The sequence below is a fragment of the Diadema setosum genome, chromosome 13 (assembly GCF_964275005.1).
Source record: "Diadema setosum chromosome 13, eeDiaSeto1, whole genome shotgun sequence".
Taxonomy (NCBI): Eukaryota; Metazoa; Echinodermata; class Echinoidea; order Diadematoida; family Diadematidae; genus Diadema; species Diadema setosum.
In genome coordinates, this window is record NC_092697.1 from 5,544,610 (window position 1) to 5,562,115 (window position 17,506).

Sequence of the window (17,506 nt, forward strand, 5' to 3'; positions counted from 1 at the left end):
TAGTAGTAGTAATAGTAGTATTGTACTAGCGGCAGTAGTAGTAGAAGTAGGAGGAGGAGGAGAATGAAGAAGGAAAAGGGCGGAAGAAAAAGAAGAATAAAAAAGAATATGAAACAAGAATATAAAAAGAAGGAAAAAACTAAGAAAGATAGGAAGGAATAAGAAAGAAAAAAGAAAGGAATGTAGAAAGAAGGAATGAAAAAGGAAATGAAGTGAAAGAAAAGGAGAAGATTGAAAAGAAAATGGAAGATTGGTATTATCAAATATTTGTCAAGTCTGTACAAGACCTTGAGATCCATCTCGCGGTCGGAGCTTATGTATTACTCTTTTGGAGCGAAGATCTATCGTGCGTGTATGTGTATGTGTGTGTGTGTGTGTGGGTGTGTATGCATTTTGTGAGCGGAGTTTAGAGGACAACATAATCTGTCTTCCTAGTGCTTTTCAGTGTATAAACAGGCCGTCTTGGTTCGATTAACTTGCGTATATCCGTCACCACCACTACCAACACAGCTTGAGTCTCACTTCAAGCGTGTCTGCATTTTTATCGTTTTGTTTCGTTCTCTTGCGGGTTCTTGAACTGTGCCTGAAATGGTGCACGCAGTAAACCCTGTCAAAGCTAGAAAAGAGCTTTTTTGTTTTTAAGGTCTTTTCTGTCAACTATTTATTTCTCAACTTTTAAGAGGGACACTTGAGTGAATAGCAGCTGTCATAAATCACGCACTTCTCCTCGAGTTACAGTCGATGACACGAAGTGGAAGAGAGGCGATCAAGATATCTTGAAACAGGTGTAATGTCTTCTTTCTCGAGAGATTGACATGATGGTGTGTATGTGTGTGTGTGTGTGTGTGTGTGTGTGTGTGTGTGTAAGATTACACTCTCTCACGTCCATTGCCGCAGTGTGGAGACTGAGTAGAAGGTGTTAGATGTGTTCACGCCTGCTGCATAACTCTGGTAACGTGATGCGACTGGTGCAATGCGAACCTGTACCTTTTACTCTCGGTTTGCTCTTGTTACAGCGGGATATTAAGGCCACATGGTAATTGATTTATGACACTTCGTGGGACGCGCAAGTCAGGAGAGATTTATTCATCAATCTGGGAAATATGACATAACTACTAATGTCAGATATCAAAGATCTGCCTTATTTTTACAACCAATTTTGATAACAGTAAGTTTGGAATTGTATATTAATATATTTTTCTTTATCTGTCTATCTATCTATTTACTTATCTACTACCATCTATCTATCTATCTATCTATCTATCTATCTATCTATCTATCTATCTATCTATCTATCTACGTATCTATCTATAGATCTGTCTACCTACCTATCTTATCTGTTTATCTATCTATCTATCTATCTATCTATCTATCTATCTATCTATCTATCTATCTATCTATATATCTATTGTTAGAATGCCTATCAATCTGTTTATGTATTCTGGTATCTATTCATTTAAACACTCAAATATCTTTCTACTTACCCACAGGCTTACATTTTTTTCATGTCTCTACCTAATGATAAGGATGTATCTCTCTCTAGCTAGCAAACATTGCAGCTATGTTGTTAGCCTCTTTCTTTCGGTCGTTTGCTATTGACAATTCATATTGACATACGGACAGACAGACAGAGAGCGAGAGAAAAACAAAAGGCCCAGACAGATCTATCTATACATGTATATGGAAAAATACGTAGAAATGTTTGTCTAACTGCGACAGCCGCATACATCGTAAGTTTTCGAAGAAAATATACCACGAGGACGCCCGCTGACGGCTAAACTCAGCGTCTCATTAAGAAACAGGTCATCCCCAACCTCACTCGCCCTATCCAAACACGTCGGCGCAGTACAGCGTGATTTCTTCACCTAGCATCCTCTGGCATCGTTTCGTCTTACCGGGATATCTTTACGAAATCTTTCGCTTGTATAACTTTTAAAGGTAGGGTTTTCTCTTGCAATACTAGGAAACGAAGAGGTGGAGGATGAGTATGAGTTGGGTTTCGGGGTAGGATGGTTCCTACAATTATCCGTGATTCTGAAGTTTATGAATATAAACTTGTGTGTAGTAACGGCCACATGCTTCATCCACGATTTTCAGAAATGATATATTCTGAAGGAGTCTTCATATCCAAAATGTAAACTAAGAATACACAATAAGTTGAATATACAACATTTAGTAAAGATGAAGATTTATGAATTCTTCTAATTCTTCTTACTCAAAGCTTTTGACGTGTGCTTCGTTTTATTAAACCAGAAAATGAGGGGATGTAAAGAAGACCACCAGATAATCACAATTTGTAGCAAGGAGAAGGAAATGCCATACGGGAAATACAGTGGGTTTGCCAAGATAAGATGTTTCTGCTCATGAAAATAATCACTATGAATATTGTAAAAGTATTGTTAATCGTGAGCTCTAATTACACATCACTGACAGTAATCTTCCCTTTCATTATTCTAGCTGAAATTTTCGAGAGTCTTAGTTTGGATTGATTATTTTCTTATATACTGCATATTCGTTATACTGTCGGTAGATCAGTGATAGTGCGATCTTATCCATTCAAACTTTGGGGTAAAACTTTTGACAAGCGGTAAAAAGAATTAAGAAATACAAAAAATACAAAACAAACAGGTGCGGAATCTCTTTCCCGACTCCGCGACTCCCAAATTGACATTTACAGAGTACAGTGTATACAGTTAACTCACTTTCTGACGTCATGAATCACGATAGTCGCTTAATTAGAAGAAAAATTTTTACTCGATAGTAGTCTCAATTTCATGCAAAAAGTGAATGCTTTGATAACCTGCAATGAGTAAAGCAAAGTACGTTTTTATTAAAGCGAGTGAATGTCAGCTACACCTAAAGATGTGTGTGAAGACAGAGTTTTCTTCTCTCTTTCTCTTTTTCTTTCAACTTCGCTGAATGAGAAATGATATGCCAAATACAATAATTACGATCAGTTTTATGTTTTTGTTTTCCAATGCGGTGGATTTCTTAGCGATGTAAGGCGGATTGGACTCGAATATTTGACAGCAAATTATTTTTTTTTCGTCTTTATTCCCCTCAACTTCGTCTAAACCTGTTCAAAGTGAAGCTAAGTATTTGTCTTTCAGCTATCAAATTTCAGTCTCGGTGTATCGAACTGTGTACCACAACGCCCGCTGAGCTAGCCGCGGGCAGTTCAGGCGGCAAACGACGAACTTAGGGTCAGAGAGCAAAATCCGGCGGTTGTTTCCTCTATCTACCCGAAGATCTTTCCAAATTTGATCTCGATCGCTTGGTCGGTGAGTTTTCTTTCTGTATAAGTCCCTGTCGACAAGAATTGAGGCATTCGCACTTCTCTCGAGTTTTCTGACTTTGTGGACATTTGCTCCAATTCTGACTTGTTTCTCATTTTAGGTGCATCGCTCTGAACTCGTCTTTTTGTTTGATCGTCGTCAAGTCACGTCACGCACGAGACATTGCATTTCATTACACTACATTATATCACATCATATCACATTACCATTACATTACATTACATTACATTACATTACATTACATTACATTACATTATATCACATTGAATTCCATTAACATTACGTTACATTACATGTCATGACATGACATGACATGACATTACATCACATTACATTACATAGCATTACACTACATTACATAACATAACATAACATGAAATTACATTACGCTACATTACAATACATCACAGTGCATTACATTACACAACGCTACAAAGCATTACATTAGTTACCACTACATACATAACATTGCATTAAGTAGATCACATCACACCACATCACATCGTGTCACGTCACGTCACGTCACGTCACGTCATATCAAATCACATGATACTACTCCAAACCAAACTATTTTTATATCACAACACATTAGAACACGTCACATCATATCACAAAATATCGCAGCACATCCATCACATCGCATCACACCACGTCACATCACATCACATCACATCGCATCACACCATGCCTCATCACACCACATCACATCACATCACATCACATCACACAACGTCACGTCACATCACATCAGATCACATCACGACATCGCATCACGGCACATCCGTCACATCGCATCGCATCACAGCACAACATGACATGACATGAACTGGCATGACATGGCATGACATCACATGACATCACAGCACAGCACAGCACATCACATGACATCACACCACATCACATCACATGACATCACACCACACCACAGCACAGCACAGCACAGCACATCACATGAAATCACACCACATCACATCACATCACGTCGCATCACATCACATCACAGCACAGCACAACACATCACATGACATCACACCACATCACATCACATCACATCACATCACATCACACCACAGCACAACACAGCACAGCACATCACATGACATCACACCACATCATATTACATGACATGACATGACATGGCATCACATGACATCACATCACGTCGCATCACATCACATCACATCACATCACACCACATCACACCACATCACATCACATCACATCACATCACAGCACAACACATCACATCACACCACATCACGTCACGTCACGTCACGTCACATCACATCACATCACATCACATCACATCACATCACACCACATCACACCACATCACATCACATCACATCACAACACATCACATCACAGCACAACACATCACATCACACCACATCACGTCACGTCACGTCACGTCACATCACATCACATCACATCACATCACATCACATCACATCACATCACACCACATCACAACACAACACATCACATCACTTCACAGCTCAGTACAACCATCACATCGCATCACACCACGTCAAACCACATCACATCGAATCACATCGCATCACACCAGTCAGATCACATCGGATTCACACCACGTCACGTCACATCACATCACAACATCACATCATAGCACATCCATCACATGGCATCACACATCACATTACATGACATGACATCACAACATCACAAATCACATTGCATCACATCACGTCACATCACATCACATCACATCACAATACATCACACTCCTACACTTGTCACGTGATTTGAGAGCTTCTTGTTTACATTCCCGCTCAAAATGACGCTGCTGGTCTACGCCTACGTACGTTACAAGTCGATCCTCTCTGGACCATGCAGACCACTCCTCTTAAATGTCATCGACATCTTACGTAGTACATTCGCCAGGGGTAATAACAGTCAACCTCGTATCATTAACCTCGACGGATGGATGGAGGGTGGGTGGGGGGGGGTGGGGTAGGGGGCATCCGTTTCCGCTACGTCATGCTGTATTGAAGTGCAATGCATGTGAGAGCCGTCACACATGCAACAAATTCCCCCCTAACTGTGATACACAGTCCGACTTGTCCTTTGCCCTAACCCTATCGCTGTAACACGAATCTCCATGGATGTATAGTCTCGGGGGTAACTCGCAGTTCATAATGGTCCGTCTCTCTTGCATTCAATTGCGCCCTATCCCGTTTCCGGATCAGCGCGATCGCTTACAAAATGCGCACAGTATCGATGACCAGCAGGCGATGTGGGGAGTGATTGTTCTACGGCGGGAAGGAAAAAAAAAATAAGTGCTACCCTTCATCAGTGTTTACCGATATGCTATATACTAGTCATCGCAAATTGCAGACATCGATATCTCCTAGTAGATAAGAGTGAGTGTTTGGCACAAAACTGAAGTGCATAAATGTTGCAATGAAACAAACAGGAATCCGACAAATTGAATATTTAGACTATAAAGTGAGTTTGAGTTTGAGTTTATTTTATTTCACCACGGGTCACTCACTTCAGCCAATGGCTGTTCTTCTGTGAGTCCGTGAAGTAAAAATCATACAATTACAAAATACAACATTTTATAGGAAAAGTGCAATAATGTAATAATGTTGTTTAAAGGAATACATCAGGGATATGTAAATGAAATAAGACAAAAATCAATTTATGCAAACGTCGCCTTCGTCATATATAGTGTGATTATGAAGGTGCTGCTGTAAATTGCTTCCCTTTCCTCTGTGCTGAAAAATAACTTTGATTGCAATTTTAATGGAGCTACAGTAACTTAACTCAAAACCTCAGTTCCTCAAAACCGCATCATACTTTTACACATCTCTAATGAAAATAAACAAGTCGTGTGTGTGTGTGTGTGTGTGTGTGTGTGTGTGCGCGCGCGTGTATGTAAGTGTGTGAATGTCTGTTGGGTTTCGTCTATTTCTGTTCGATGCATGTGACGTCACGGTAACACGTGACAGACACGGTTATTTCAAGGACGGTTATCTCAAAGACGCCACATTGAATGACCTGCTGACATTCAATCCGTGGTGGCTTTTCCCGTGTTTGTCTGAATGTCGCTCGATCTGATCTCCTCCTAAACCTCTACTGATTTTATTCAAAACAATGCCGAGGGAAAAGATGTGTATTCTTGTGAAGGAAATTTGAAATCAACTATGACGGCTGCAGGCGTGTGAAGGGCTAAAAAATATTAAAGAGCGTAGTTATCCATGCTTTCCTTCGTGGTGCGATATTCCGAAGTAAAAGGCATTGATAGACCGACACAGACATTGACTTATAGATAGATAGATAGATAGATAGATAGATAGATAGATAGATAGATAGATAGATAGATAGATAGATCGATAGATAGATAGAAGAATATATAGACAGACAGATAGATGGAAAATAATAGATCGTTATGAATAGATAGATATAAAGAAAGAGAGACAGACAGACAGATAGATAGATAGATATGGACAGATAGGTAGATAGATAGATAGATAGATAGATAGATAGATAGATAGATAGATAGATAGATATGGATAGATAGAAATTGATTAACTACATGTAAATGGGTAGAAATACATAGACAGACAGATAGACAGGTAGATAGATATACAAGTGTATAGATATATATAGATTGATATGCAGATAGATAGAGAGGCCGGAGGGAGACATAGAAATTCATCCGTGCACCACAATGGTTCTGGCCATCATTGACTTCTTGCTGAAACACAATATCAAGCCTGGCTTGGTTCCTATCACTTTATTAACCACTTCATTAACTTCAAATCCAAGTCAAAGCCATATAAAAGTTATAAATACGTTTCTAAGCATTTTTCAAAAGGAGCAACTTCTGATAGATAAAAAAATGAGGCGATATCAAAATTTTTAACAAAAAAAAAACCCAACAGAACATTTTGATAACAAACGTGATGTCAAGTCTTCAGTAAAACTACTGAAACAAACGGAAGCGTTTTCTGACCTGGTTGGATTCTTTCAGAGACATGTGCAGTGTGTTGATGTTGTTGTTGCTGTTGTTGTTGTTGTTGTTGTTGTTGTTGTTGTTGTTGTTGTTGTTGTTGTTGTTGTTTTTGTTGTTGTTGTTAACCATTGGAATGCCACATCTCTGTTTATGCTCTCTAGCGGCAAAGTAATGAAATATCTCATAAAATCATTCATCTCCTGAAAACCACCTTTATCAATCAGAATGTGGTTTCTCTTTTCATTGACTCATTGACATGGTCTGTGTATGCCTGTCTGTGCGCGCATGTGTGTGATGTTCGCATCCCTTACATGTATACGTCGCCCTTTTTTCTCTCTCTTTCTCAGGTGTATGAGTGTTGGACAGCATGATTAGAGAGTCGCTACACTATTTTCCCTTGTTCACTTCACTTTAGATTTGTCAGACAGTCAAACATGCCTCTTCGTGTGTTTTTCATCGAGTAAACTGTAAACAACATTCATGTTACCACTCAGAATAGAGTGCCTGCTTATGATCGATATAACTGGGCTGTTCTTCATAATTGTCAAGGAGGTAGATTTTGGATGAAAAGCGAAATGTGTCACGCATTCAGTGGAAGGTAGAGAAATGTTTATTGCATTGTCGGACGAGACTCCGGGGAGACGCCGAAGATTGACGACTCTGCCAATTAAAATGATGAGAGACATGTGAAGATTAGCTCGGAGGTTATCGGGGACCCAGTCGGAAAGAGTTATTATTATAATTGTTCTAGGTAATTTATCATGCAACTTGCCCCCTGCTGACTTAGCGAGAAACATACAGTTTGCGATAGCGTTGTGATTTCCCATGAAGAAGACAAATATTTCAATGGCTCTCGTGGACTTGCAATCATTTTATATCTTTGCTGATTTATAACGACCCTGAATTGCTAACTGAGCTACCGATCAACATGTCCCACGGATTCTCGGTGAGGGCGACATTCACTCTGAAATGCAATTACACTTTTGCCATCCACTCCTAATAACAGCGCAGCAGCAGCTGATGGTAGTAAAGTGCTTTTCATCGAAGCATGATTTTTCTATAATGATAATACTAATAATGATAATGATAAGGTCTTATTCATCCAGGGTAGCCTCTTTTGGTGGCACTGCTCTACTAGAGAGAGCCCTGCCATTATCATTACTTCAGCGTTGCCAAGTGCCCATTTATATAGGCCCTTCCTGGGTTCAGAGGGACATGGTGGATAAAACCATTTCGTCCTAGGACGAACCCCCCCCCCCCCACCCCCGCCCGGGGGGGGGGGGGGGAATCGAACTCGTGTCCTCGGAGTCCTCCCTTCTATCACACTTAAAAAAAAATGAAAAGAAAAACTTTTCGCGGGGAAACTTTTAAAATTGTAACATTGATTTTGACCCTGGAATTGGTGTTCCGACGCCCTTTATTCTCTCGGCATATTGAAACGTTTCATAATCACAACTGATTAACAAATTGTCCTACATCGACGGAAGTAAACACTGAATTCATCAGTTTTTTAGTAGTAGCCATGACAAAAATCATGGGCATACATACTCTTGCAACCTATGACCTCCTGATCTCCGGACAGGCGTCTTACCCTCTGGACCTGTACCGAGCTCCCACCCGACGGCAGTCATTGCTAGTTCTAATCCTTGTAGTCGCAACGGGTGCTGCGTAATTATTCAAATTCATGAAGTTCTACCGTCGAGTTGTTTTTATTGCAACTGATATTGCAACCGTTTTATGATTATCTTATTCATAATAGTCATCGCTAAGATTTTTTTTTTCCACAAGAAAAATTGACCCGTCACGAATGCTATTGTAGATTATTGAAACTACAGTTTTATTTTTCATAAGAAGTCATTGTGTCGGTTGATCAGACTATTTCTGATAAAGTGCTCGGTGTTGTGTTGTAGAGATCACCATTTCAGCGGTCACAGACGTCATACAGGCAAGGATAGGTACCAAAAGGGCATGTTATGTGGGCCACGATATCAATTGCTGTAAGATTATTGGACGAGACCAAAAGAGAAATAAAAGAAGTGAGAGGGGTGGGTGGAATAAATGAGATCACACATTGGGCACGTTGACACAGAATATGAATCAAATTATCTACGTGGGTGTGGGTGTGTTTGTGTGTATGTGTGTGTGTGTGCGTGTGCGTGTGCGTGTGTGCGTTTGGTGTTGGATGTGATGTTCGGCTATCACTTGGTACCGGTAGCCACCCCTTTGATCCCTCTTGGTATTATGATAAAGATATCAATAAAGACAATTACCCTCCCCTGAGCGGCGTGTCGGAGTCGATTTGTCAAACTGCGGGCCATCAGCCGTGGAGTTTCTTTCACCCGCTCCAATTGGGCGTGGGCTTCCACACAAACACCATGGAAACCACGAGCAACTTTCGCTCTTCTTTTGTCGCAATTTTGATATCATCACAACTACATCTTGCCTGCGCTTTCATTTCTCGGATAAACGGCGGGAAAAACTGACTCCTTCTTTCCCACCATTTTGTAGAGAACTCCCCCAAGATTTCAAGTGCTTGGTTAAGATTTAACAAATTTTGTACTGCTTATTGTTTTGGAAGTTTTCTCAAGAATGATGTTGGCGGGCTAGGAACTTGGGAAGACTCAGCAGAGACATATTTATCGTGGATAGTTTTCGGAAAGAAGTCATTTTTCTTCGACATTCCTTGGAAGACCAGAGACACAACTCCCCGTTCACTTCGCTGAAATGGTGATGTATATTTTCGAGTCTGTTTTCCTGTTATGTACACGGGAGTGGTAAATTTCTTTCATATGGCTGGTTATGTAGTGTTGTCATTTCTTGTGTGTGTTTTAGCTAGAGGCTGTAATTACTGAACACTTCCCGTCAGAAACATGGCTGCTTAAAAATGATTCGCGGTTTATCATTTCTTTTTTTTTTTCAATCTCTCGCACGACCTCTCTATCTCTCTCTTTTCTGTCGTTTCCTATCTTTCTATTCTCTTAGATTTGCTGGTTGCTCTTGCATGTCGAGTGTTTTTTTTTTTTTGTTGAAGGTCCAACAATTTAACGCCAGTTTTCTTGATCATTGCCACACTCACACACACACATTCAAAATAATTTTCTGTTACAAAAATCAAATAAGAAAATAAAACGACAGTCATTACAATGATTGTGATGCTGAACGGGACAAAAAAAAAATAAAACAATACCATTCAAAATTACCTTTCATATTTCTTTCAGTGAACAACTGACTTAATAGACCTACTCCAAGTATATGAAATGATATTTTTATATCCCATGGTATACCAAGGACCTGCGGATGAGTTGTGATGTTTTGCCAACGAATTCCTAGATTCAAAGACGCCGTGTACAATTTTTCTCAACATCTGTTACCCAATGAATACAACCTCAAAAACCATCAAACACACTCAAGCACATGCAAATACTAGAACAAATCACGTTATAGAACTCAACCTTTTTCTCTTTACCAACCTGCTTGGTACAAATAATTTTATGCTCCGCTCCATGCAAGTTATAGCAAGACGTTGTGCCTGAAGGGCAAAATCTTGACATGGGAACCAAATCTTATTGTTCACAAATTTATCAATGATGTTTTGCACCCTTGAATCTCCATGTTGAGTTCTCGGTGCCTCGAGAAAATGACTAATCACATCTTTATCGTGCTTATAGTGAACAGAATCCGTTTTTAATGAATGTGTCGTTAATTGCAGGTTGAGATTGGGCTAATCTTATCAACTACATAATAATCAACTCTCATACCATACGTAGATTTATTTTTTTTTTGAGTCAGATTTTTTTTTTTTTTTAGTCAGACGTAATTGTTTAATTGTTCAACCATCCGTTTTGCATTAACAATGGTTGATGTATTTCTGCTGTATTTTGAATATTGCCTTATCGAAAATGAAACAAAAACGCATATACTACAAACGATTACAGACGATAGTATACCAATATGTTTGAAATGAATTACACACAACACCACTGAATTGTTGCTTTGATGGCTTGTAATATGTTCTTTCTTCAAAAAACATTGACATAAATGAGGTGTTGCATTTATTCCGTAGGATGGAGAGTGCATCAAAATAATTTCATATCAGTCTGAGAGAAGTACAGTGTATAATTATTGTATATTACCAGCAAGTCTTTGTTTTCCCTTTATTTCTCAGGACGTTAAAGAAGCTTGGGAAACAATGCAGCAGGATATGACGAACTCCTCGCCAAGCCGGCCGTACAGCATCGACCCTGATGATCCGAGAACGTAAGTAAAAATTGATCATCATTTATTTTATGAAATTAAGAAAAAAAACCAGTATGTGATAAAATCTACTTCTTAACCATATACCACGTGTTTTTTGTTGCCGATGCCTATAAATAGCATTGGTTTCAACTTCCTTTATATACTAGTATCTCATCTATTGTAAGATTTAAGCAATGACAAATATGACCGTGGCATTACCTCTTTTGTCAGCATTCTTTCCTCACATGACCCTGTCGCTGCATATTGCGTTAAAATCAGTTCTCGAGGTTTCCTTTTATTTGTCTTTTTTTTTCGTAGATAACTGTACACAAAGTATCAAGTTGTTTTGTCAAACAATGACCATGAAGTGGATGTCCTGACGCAAGAATGAGATAGAATTTCATTAAACAATAATAACCAAGGTAGCCACCTCCACTTACGCACATTTAACACATATTCACACACACACACGCACGCACACGCACACACACACGTACACACACGCACACACACACACACACACACGCACAATATCCATGCATACTCACACAAGGTTCAGTGCATCAAAATCGGCAGCTTTTCTGCGTTATTGCATAGAACGTCATGAAGGATTTCAGATGGATTTGGTCCTCAATTATCTCATATATCTTATCAACATTGTCCTCCGTTTAATGCGCATAATGCTCTGTGGTTTAAGTTTGTCAATGACAGAAAAACCAGTAATAACTTGGGCTTAGACTTTTGACTTTCTGATTTCATCCAACTTAGTCAGTTGCTAGACCAAACGGTGAGCTGACATCGTTGTAACTTCAGAGGACACGTCATTTTGCCATGGGACGGTGTGTACAATGCTGTTTGGTTTTCTGTACCTAATTAACACTCAAAACATACAAAGGGTTAATTAACTCACTGGATGCTGATATATTCAGTCTGTGAGCAGTTGTCTCATTTCGGAAACACTTAGTTACAGTGCAGTTTGACGCAACGTTCAGGTTGGTTTTAGTAGAATATGAGTGAAATCAAATTACTTGAATAACAGAGGTTTCGGAAGATTACAGAATCTGAAAGTTTCCACCAAATTTTGCAAAAAAAAAAAGAAAGTCATATAAGATGCAACTAACTTGTATGCAAGTCAGAGAAGGTGATGATATCAATCCAAAAGTCTTCCGTTTACTTTTGCATACATCTTCAATTTTCCTCTTTTCGGCATAAAATCAATCAAGTTGTGAACTTTGCAGTGAATTATCATAAGATGTTCACAATATTATTATTGAAAATAAATAAAATCAAATCAGTGAGATTGTCTTGTGAATAACCTGACTTGTAGGGAAGAAGGAGTTTAGATGGAGTTATTAACGCATCAATCAAAAACATATTTGTAATGTTGGTGAGTGCAGGTCAATGAAAGATAGTAAAATCATGTCGTAGTGACATCACCGTCTCTCCTTCTAATTTGAGGTTGTGATTGCGCCGAATGTCACCATTCGGTTGAAGAACTTACATGTACGTAACTTTTAAATTCCATTACTTTCTAATATTTCATTTACAATTCCAATGAATAGTCCACCATTTTGTACGTCTCACTGTATTCTCCCAGTTAAAGTCACGTTCAACATGGTGATAGAATTTGTCTGTCAGACATCAAGCGCCACCTTTTTGTCAGTAGGGCTAGGCAGCTTTAGATCCACGATGTTAATTTATTTGTGACGCGCCTATTTAGGCAAAGAAAAAAAAAAGAGAAGAAAATACTGCGCATGTGCTAGACAATATCGTTCCCAGTAGCGCTCACGTTGTCCAACATGGGAGGAGGAGCTTCATAGAAATATAGCGTCGCAGATCGTAAAGCTGCCCACTGATGTTGGGAGGAGGCGAGACGGGAGGAGACCGAAATAAAAAAAAAACAAAAAAACAATACACCACCAACAAGAATTAAACAGGTGCTATGGTGGTATGCAGCAGGTGGAATGATAAGTGTAGAATGAATCATGCTTTGGTCAGTTCTGACGTCTTAAATTCAAGCGACACTAATGCCTCGTTCCTATCCATTCGTTCTGAATGCGACGTGCCCTGCATTATACTGTATTGTCTTAACGTCGTGCTGTTTGTCAATATTTTACGGAAACTCAAATTTAGATAAAGTACTGAAGAAAAGCATGAAGCCGTCTCTCTGGAGTGTAAATACTATCATAATTTTATTATCATCTAATTCAATATCAAATGTCTTCACTCCATTCCCGAACCTATGCACTCATTCCTTCCATTTAAACTTTCCGTTTCTGTTGTTGTCGTTGTCGTCGTTGTCGTCGTCGTCGTCGTTGTTGTTGTTTGCGCTGGCCACCCACACCATTAACGTACTTTGTGTTTGACCGAATGATAATCTTTGACATTTTAAAAGGGATGGTACAGTTTCTGTTGAGATTTGGGTTTAAGCTTTCTTTTACTCTTTTTGATGACAATTTTTTTGAGATAATGAGAAACCTCTTATGAAATATGGAAAAGCATATCATTACTATAGGAATCCGAAGTATATTTGGTGAAACATGTTTATGAAATGGCTGATCATTATTAGAGGAATTCGAAGTATATTTGATGAAAAATGGTTTTGAAATGGCTGAGATATCCAAAACAACGCGATCGTAATAAAAAGTGGGACCCACGTTTTACTAGAGTATCTTTGTTTTGCTTTGTTTTTGGCTATCTCAGCCATTTCAAAACCGATATTCATAAGATAAACTTTGAATTCCTCTTAGAATTGTATGCATTTTAACATTTCATAAAGTGGTTTCTAAGTATCTCGCAGAAAGTTTAAATCTGAATTCTCACCTCAACCAATACAGTATACTAATCCCTTTTGTGCACTGACTCCTTCAGCTGACCCTTGTTTCTGCCGATACCGTATTAAACACAAGCTTTAAATTACATTTTAAGGGGGCCGTGAAGATAAGAAGAAAAAAAGAATATATAAGTTATGTCTCATATCTTTTAAAATATCTATACCTATTATAACCTTTATAACTTGTCTAGTTTAACATCTAACATAGATTAACTGATCGGCAGTAATTTGCGTGCGGACTTTAAATAGTATAATGGAATTAAACACACTCATTCATTTGATATTTTAAGCTAATCACAGTAATAAAGGTAAAAACCACAGACTTTCAATGACATTTTGAGGGGCCTTCAAAAAAAAAAGTAAGCTACGTCTCATATCTAAAAAAAAACAACAAAACAAACAAATCAATAACCTTATAACTTTTCCAGTTTAACATCTAACATAGATTTTAATGGCAGTGACATGAAAACTATAAAAACCACAGCAGGAAAGCTAAAACTAAAAACATAATAAGCAAACAATTCAACTTGACTGTCTACCGATAACTCGGGGGTTACTGAAGTAAGTGACTTTAAATTTAAGTAATGCGCATATTATGCCTACATTTAAAGTGACAAAAATCACATTACTATAATTACGCAAATCATTTGTATATACTGTGATTCTGTACGGTTGTTCTAATGAAATATTAAAAAACCACACATTTAAAAAAGTGCATATTGAAACGAATCCATATTTCAGTATCACGACCTAAAATAACCCCCCCAAAAAAACTTTCAGTCAAGTGGAACGGAAATCTTGACAGCCGATCAACAGCTTTGCTGTCCCTTGTTTATGGACTGTCTGTGCTTAAAATCGAATAATAGATACTTCCCTAGAGTGTTACGATGGAGAGCAGGTCACTGTAGATGTGACTTGATAAGACCACGGACTCTGGCAATCGTAGGCTCTGTGGTTCTAGTCTGCTGGTAGCAGTGGTTGTGCCCTCATAGGCAAGACACTTGTGTACTGCAGTGCTCTCCAGTTATAAGGAAGTTCACGGAACAGGTGATCTTCTTTCGTTATATCGAAATTTCGTTATCGCCGAACAATACAGTACGTGAATGTATTATGGATGATAATCTTTTGACCTGAATTTTTACTTCGTTGTAACATGGACCTACGCATTTCGTTTAGTAACCGTGTTCGTTACAGCGAGAGTGCACTGCATTGCCAAGTCCTTCTATGGGGACTCAGGACATCTGTTACGTGGTGGCTTGAAGTGTTCTTGGTCTATTAAAATTTTCCACATAATTGTCACTTTAAGCACATAATAGCAACAAATTGAAAACATGTAGCGAAAGTGAATAGCAAAAGTGCCAGCCTTGACTTCTTCTTTTATTTTTTTTTCCTGAAGTCTGTTGAAAAATCTATCCTTTCCAGCAGTCTATATTATTTCACCATCAGATCAGTTGTGATCGTGTAGCGGAATCTCATTACAACAAGGAAAGCGTATCCATCTAGATAACACGCGGTTAATGAACCTTGACCTTACCCGTGGAGTTCGGGCCGCAATCCCACTATAAAGCTCTGGACGTCAGGTATATGAATCCGTAATCTACCGTAGATTAATCAGACTGTATAGATCCAGGCATGTTGGGGTTCTAGGCGCACAGTTACTGACACGTCCAGTGAAAATTGTTGAGATATTAACGGCGTGGTCAAATCAAGTGAAGTCACAAGCGTCTGTAGAGCAACTTTAAAAATAACTGTCCTTAATTGAGATTGATCGAGTGCCATATATGATTAATGAATGAGCGTATATATATATATATATATATATATATATATATATATATATATATATACATATATATATATATATATATGGATATATGAGCCACGATGAGCTATTGAGATCGACTTTTGTTATTTGTTTGTTTGCTTTGTCATTATACGTGACCATTAATTCAAGCTTTGATCTGTTGCCCACGAACCACATTTCGTCCGCACTTGGCAGAGATCATTCTTGACAAGGGGAAAAAGGGAAACAAAATTATTCATGTGGTGCAGAATGATATACCACACAATTACATAGGTCAGTTACAAGTCGTCCTTGTAGCCATTATTTGCTGTAAATATGGTACCTGTACCATGAAATTAAAACAACAACAACAACAAATAACATCTGGTATTTTCACTATGGATGATAGAAGGCCAATTTCATTTGTAAAGGCTTTATGAATTATCTATGAAGTATAATACCTCCCCCCCCCCCCACTTCCTTAATCAAAATATGAATAGAATACTAGTACATTATAATTGAAACAAAGCCTCACTTTCGTACATTCGTATCCCCCCTTCCGACAATTAAGGCTATGGATGTTAGTTTCGCCAATGAACTTATTTGAATGACTGAAATGATTTTTCTCATTTATATTCATTCTAAAGATGTTCCCAACCTTATTACGTTAAAAATTGAACTATGTTTACTTGTTTATACACATACGCTGTATTCATACGATGAAGATTTTACTCCATAATTATCATGCTCCTTTCAATAAACAAGAGACGAAGAACAGAGTGTTATGCATATTCTCATTATGCTGTATATATATATATATATATATATATATATATATATATATATATATATATATGTTTGTATGTATGTCTATATTTGCGCGTGTGTGTGCACTCACTGCATACACGTTATACAATATTGACAATTGCGTCGACGTTCAGAAGAGATGAAGGTATATTTCAACACAAAGTGATTTGCCTGTCTTTTGTAAACTCTAATGGGTCTTTGTTTGGCATGTCTTTGTTTCAGACATTTACATGTAGGGAAATAATATTAAGTGGCCTGCTTTGTTTCATGGTATAGCTATGCGCTTTCACTATTTGGAGCTGATATATTATGTCTAAATCGTTGTGGCGCCTATTGTACCACTGTGGAAAAGTTAACTCAAAAGAATTCGTCGTGAGGATCATTTTGTCATATCACTTGAATCCAATTTTCAGTATGCATTAGAATGGGAGCAATGGAAACCTAATAGGATTTAGCTTCATTCCAGCAATTACCACTTTACCATCACGCGATACAATGGTCCAACACATACATCACAATCTAATTGTTTTAATTGTTGTAAAAGCTCATCTCTGCATATGATATATCGA

At 38.3% G+C, this 17,506-nt stretch overlaps 1 protein-coding gene across 1 annotated transcript in view; it reads left to right on the forward strand.

Moving 5' to 3' along the window:
* Positions 1-11,467: 11,467 nt before the first annotated feature.
* The window catches only part of LOC140237117 (NADPH oxidase 5-like), a 57,424-nt gene continuing 51,385 nt past the window's right edge, over positions 11,468-17,506 (forward strand). Inside the window, exon 1 of the mRNA XM_072317059.1 lies at positions 11,468-11,535. Coding sequence (XP_072173160.1) covers positions 11,468-11,535 — 68 coding nt within the window. The remainder of the gene's footprint in view (positions 11,536-17,506) is intronic.